Here is a 6,000-nt window from a genome sequence, read left to right as displayed (position 1 = left end):
GCAAATGTTTCGGACAAAATCCGTCGGAAAAAATCAGACAGATTTTGTGGTCGGAATTTCCGACCGTGTGTACAAGGGCTAAGGGGACCCCCAAGGTGCTATATTGGAAGGATTTTTTCATTTTTATGCTTTCACTTTAAAAATCTAAAAATCACTGCTTAATTAAAAACGATGTTTTTCACAAACTATTATTGGTCCATGTCCCCCAGGGTCCCAAAAACCCGGACCCCTATAACCACTCTATGCCTAATTACTTACATATAAGCTTTCAAAATGGGCACTTTTGATTTTTGACGTTCGCGTCCCATTGACTTTAATGGGGTTCGTTATTCGGGTCCGAACTTTTGCGGTATTCAAAAGTTCTTGTGAGAACCGAACAGGGGTCCGTTGGGCCCATCCCTAGTTCACACTAGTGCAAATTGAATGCGTGTTTCCCAGCATCCAATTCGCATGACAGGAGAGTGCGCCTGGCCCTCAATGGATTCGGTTCACACATCTCCATGGCGGCTGCGGAGCGGATTGCACAGGGGTCTTGCGCATCTTTGTCTCCATTTCAGGTCTGAATTCAGGCAAAAATGTGGGCCTGATTAGTCCCTGAAATGGAGAACATTGACACACTGGACCCCTGCTTTAAGCCGCATTTGCATTAGGTGTGAACCCAGGATCAAGGAAAAGTGTATAAATAAAAAATAAAATAAATAATAAAAATGTTTTAAAGCATCCTTATCCCTCCGTACTCGCGCGTAAACGCATATGTGAGTTGCTCATGCATATTTTAACCACTTGCAGACCGGACCAATTTGCTGGTCAAAGACCAGACCCCTTTTTGCGATTCGGCACTGCGTCGCTTTAACTGACAATTGCGCGGTCGTGCGACGTGGCTCCCAAACAAAATTGACGTCCTTTTTTTTCCCACAAATAGAGCTTTCTTTTGGTGGTATTTGATCACCCCTGTGGTTTTTATTTTTTGCGCTATAACCAAAAATAGAGCGACAATTTTGAAAAAAACGCATTCTTTTTTACTTTTTGTTATAATAAATATCCCCCAAAAATATATAAAAAAACATTTTTTTCCCTCAGTTTAGGCCGATACGTATTCTTCTACATATTTTTGGTAAAAAAAAATCGCAATAAGCGATTATTGATTGGTTTGCGCAAAAGTTATAGCGTTTACAAAATAGGGATAGTTTTATAGCATTTTTATTAATAATTTTTTATTATTTTTTTTTTTACTAGTAATGGCGGCGATCAGCGATTTTTATTGTGACTGCGACATTGTGGGGGACCCATCGGACATTTTTGACACATTTTTGGGACCATTGTCATTTATACAGTAATCACTGCTATATAAATGCAGTGATTCCTGTGTAAATGACACTGGCAGTGAAAGGGTTAACCAGTGGGTGGCAGTGTAGGGGTTAAGTGTTCCTAGGGGTGTGTTACTAACTGTGGGGGGGTTGGGCTTTCATTTAGTGAACACTGATCTCTGCTCCAATCACATGGAGCAGAGATCAGCGTCACTAGTTGCTAGGCAGAATGGAGAAATGTTGTTTACACAGCATTTCCTCCATTCGGCCGCTCCGTGAGACGATCGCGGGGATGCCCGCGGCGATCTAGTCCGCGGGTCCCGCGACCAGACTCACGGGGGTCCCGACCAGCGCCATTCTGTCGACGTACATCGTCGTGCGCTGGTCGGGAAGTGGTTAATGGTGTTCGCACCACACATGAAAGGTATTACCACAAATGTTAGAGCTAGAGCAATAATTCTAGAGCTAGACCTCCTCTGTAACTCTAAATATGTAACCTTTAAAGTCAACTAAATCATTGTCTATAGAGCTTTTAAAGTACTGCAGTTTGTCGCCATTCCAGAAACCTGCTGCCATTTTTCTGCACCCCAGTTCCTGTGTTTTCATGCATGGCTGAGTATCTTAGACTTGTTTCCACATTGGAGGTAGGGCTTTTTGGCCACTGTTCTTCCATGAAGAACACTATTGGCCAGACTTCTCCAGACAGTAGATGGGTGTGCCTGGGTCGCACTGATTTCCACCAATTCTGTGCTAATGACACAGCTAGACATCTTCCTATATCAAAAGGAAGTAAGCACAATGTGTCTTTATCTGCTGCATTAAGTTTTTTTTCACTTTTCATAAGTATAAGTCTTTTGCAATATAATTTCTGCCCAAGTCATCCCAATGTGCTATTACTTACTGTACCTCATCTATAGAAGCTTTAAAATGTAATCTTTCTATTTCAGTGTTTGAAAAATGATTTTTGCTTCCATCTCTTCCTGTAGATCATGTGACATCCAGGAAGCTTTGAATCCCACCAATCACTGCCTTGCTGTATCATAGAAGAGGGAACAATAGGGCTTGTTCCCCACTCCGGAGACACTCAGCTGTCAGGCCCTGTTCACATCTCCTCTTAGCAGGAATGCACTTTGCCACATGTGGTGTTTTTTGGGCATTTGTGAGTGTTTTTCACTAGAATTGGGTGCCCTATGCACAACAATTGCCCAAAAGTCCCATAACTTTTTTTAGAGCAGAGGTTGGTGAGTTTCTGAAATGTATGGGAAAGCATGCATTTTCTGTGCAGTTTGTGTTTGTGATTAGAAACACACAGATGTGAATGGAGCCTCATTGTTCTAGTGTAAACAAACCAATTTCACTTTCAGGCTCCATTCATATCTAGCGCAGTGGGACCGCATCTTTTTTGGCTTGTTTTCCCCCGTGGCATGCAAAAGGAGACCCATTTTTTTCAGTGGGCTGCGCTAAAAATGATAAAGTAGCACGCAGAACATTTAAGCATGCTACTTAGCCTGCGTGTTGTTTTTTGAAGTGGCAAAATGTGTGTTTGCTTATGCGCTTGGTGTGATGTTAAAAATGAATGGCACTGCAGCCACAACTACTGTAGTTATTTAGGTGTATAAAAGTGGCCATACACTATACAATCTGTTTGTACAATCTCTGTACAATCACATTTATATTTATAAAAACTATATAATAGGAAGACTACCATCAAGACAATAAAGAGATTGAACAATCAGATTGCATAGTGATTGAACAATCAGATTTTATAGTGTATGGTGAGCTTTACAGAACCTAGGTCCTACTTCTCCTGTTTTTAAAACTACTGCTCTGATCCACATAGGCTAGTATACGATTGCTCAGCTCCTGCACACTTTGTCAAATGCACAATCTGTGCAAAATAAAAAATAAAAAATCAATCACTGGCTGTGTATTTAGGGAGAACATGATCGCTGATTGCATAGAAAAACCATGCACCTTCAGAGGTGGGAGCCATCTCCTGGAAGGGGAGCACAGGGTATGTGTTAATAAGGTCAGCTGGTGAACCTCTTCTTGTGTCTTAACAGTTTTCATGCCCCAAGGGCCATCCAGGAAGTAATGGCAACCTTTTTTTTTATACAACAAGCTGTACACTGATGTAAGGGCTGGCGTAGGACAAATAGAAAGTGAACTTGGCCTTTAGGTATAAATTAACTAATTATGGGAAAATGGCTACAAACCATGCTTTCCTCGACAGCTGGGCCCTAAGTTTCCTTGGCTAACCATTGCATCTACAGTCCTCAACATTCGCTCACTTTGCATTTTGAAAGTTAAAAAAAATAAGTTATGTATATATTTTTGAAAACATTCTTACTTTATAGCATTACTTTAAACTTTTGTGCAGTAATACATATATATATATGACGTCAGACATGATGGCATCAGTAGGATTTGGGCCACCATGTCTGACGTTACTTCTGCTTCCGGCCCCGCTGCTGGCTTTCCTTACATCATGATTACAGCTCTCACTGATGGACACTGTTCAAGCCTTGCATCCCATACCAGGCACAAGTCCATTCAGTTCAACCAATAACAGAACGCAACGCAAGGAACACTGGAACGCTGAATTGGAAGTGATGGCGTCAGTAGGATGTGGGCCACCACGTCCAATGTCATTTCTGCTTCTGGCACCACTGCTGTCTTGTGTTTCAGCATGATCACAGCACTCGCTGGTGGACACCGTTCAAGCCTTGCATGCCTAGATGTCTTCTGCTCAACACGGTTGCTTGATGGTTCCATCTGCAAACATTTGGTCGCTTTCCATCGAGTCCAGCTAGTGACTAATGACTGATGATAAGTCTTTCTTCTACTCTTGTGAGTGAATTTTTAACCAATTATTTTTTAAACTGATTTTAATAAACTGATACACATAGATGTTGGACCTTCTGCTTTTTTTTTCTTTATTGTGGTGCAACGAGATCATCTAATACTCTGCTGGAAGAGCTGCAACCATTATACAAGTGATTTTCCCTAATTTGACTTATTTACCTTGAGTCTTTATTATTGTTATTTTGTGTGCCAATTAGATTTTTTTTTTTTTATATATATATATATATTCAGCAATGCAATACTTGACAACGCTATAGACAAAATCGTGTATACACTTTTATTTTACTGTCTTTTTGGATAAAAATATGTCCTCTAAAATAGCATTTTTAATTTCAGTTTTCACTGTTATATATAGCGTTAAAAAAAAAAAGAAACAGTGAAAGCATTAACTCTGGTAAATAATCAGTGAGTCATCTTCACATTGCTCTCAACATGTCTCTGTAATAGAAGGATTAAAAGAACAAGAGAAACTCTTTTTTATTAGGTTGTAGATTGCACAGTCAACATAACTGGGGATTGTGAAATGTATATGCAAATAACATTATAGGATGGAACTCTGCCTGCATTACATTGCTGGGCCCTCCTTCTATGTGTAACACAGGTAGCTCTCAGTCTTAACCAGGAAGCAGAGCTCTTAAAAAGCAAACACACTTCAACAGAGATACAAGTCTGTTCAAATGTACACAAGAGACTGGATGCTTCTTACTTTGATGCCATGGCTAATGCAGAGGGTGAACAGATCAGCAACCTGACTCAATTTAAGAAAGAAGATTTCGAGAATGACTGGACTCCAATAGCTTTAGGTGGATTTGGGAAAGTTTATAAAGTGAGACACAAAAAATGGTGGTCCATCTATGCTGTGAAATGTTCAACCCTCCACGGAGACCCTGAACTTGAAAGGTAAGACTTTATTGAAAAGTTAATATGAATATCCAATATCTTGCTATTTATATATATATATATATGTCTAAACAATGCTGTGATTGTGTTAGGAATTCATTTAATCTAGTAGAACCTGAATTTCGGGAAAATTGTTCCCTTTTTTTTTTGGCTGAATGTCTTGTTGGTTGAAGCTGTATTGTTATGATGGTTAAAACCGAGAGTGCTTTTCTCACCCCTACATTTTCTTTATATTGGCTCTATCAAAATAACAATAGCAATAAATTAGTTTACTGCGTGATAACATTTCTAGAGGTCTATAGATCAGACCAAAATGAAGGACAACTGAGGAGGGGAGAAGGACAAAGGGACAGTCTCTCAAAATGAGAGACATTTAGGATATCAGCATCATTCTCTGAGAATTTTCCTGGATAGAGGACACTGCTGCCAGCCGGGCACATCTGACAGTATAAGCATAGCCCATTATAAGATATGGGCACTGTAAGCCCTTGTACACACGATCGGAGATTCCGATGGAATGTGTCGGATCGGAGCGTTTTGTCGGATATTCTGACTGTGTGTGGTCTGCATCGGACTGTTGCCGTCTGAATATCCGTCGGACCAAATTTTCCAACTTGCCGGAAATATTTTCTGACAAAATGCTTCAATCGGACATACTCCAATCATGTGTAGAGAATTCCGATTGGACAAAGTGCCACGCATGCTCAGATCAAATTCCTACATCAAAGCTATCGGCTACTAGCCTGAACGTAGTCCCTTCGTAACGAAATTACATCATCACGTTCTGAAAGATCGGATTTTCCGACAACTTTGTCCGACCGTGTGTATGCAACAGTTTCGGAAAATCCAAAATCCAACGGACAAAATCCGACGGATTTGGTTGTCGGAATCTCCGACTGTGTGTACAAGGGCTTAGTGTTATTAAACC

At 40.4% G+C, this 6,000-nt stretch overlaps 1 protein-coding gene across 1 annotated transcript in view; it reads left to right on the top strand.

Moving 5' to 3' along the window:
• The first annotated feature begins 4,768 nt into the window (after positions 1 to 4,768).
• ANKK1 (ankyrin repeat and kinase domain containing 1) overlaps positions 4,769 to 6,000 on the top strand; it is a 168,616-nt gene continuing 167,384 nt past the window's right edge. The window contains exon 1 of the mRNA XM_077458132.1: positions 4,769 to 5,072. Coding sequence (XP_077314258.1) covers positions 4,888 to 5,072 — 185 coding nt within the window. The 5' untranslated portion in view covers positions 4,769 to 4,887. The remainder of the gene's footprint in view (positions 5,073 to 6,000) is intronic.

The sequence above is a fragment of the Lithobates pipiens genome, unplaced genomic scaffold (genome assembly GCF_037356315.1).
Source record: "Lithobates pipiens isolate NorthernLeopardFrog02 unplaced genomic scaffold, aLitPip1_a1.2 Scaffold_27, whole genome shotgun sequence".
Taxonomy (NCBI): Eukaryota; Metazoa; Chordata; class Amphibia; order Anura; family Ranidae; genus Lithobates; species Lithobates pipiens.
Note: the sequence above shows the minus strand (reverse complement) of the source record. Positions and strands in the feature narration are given on the sequence as shown.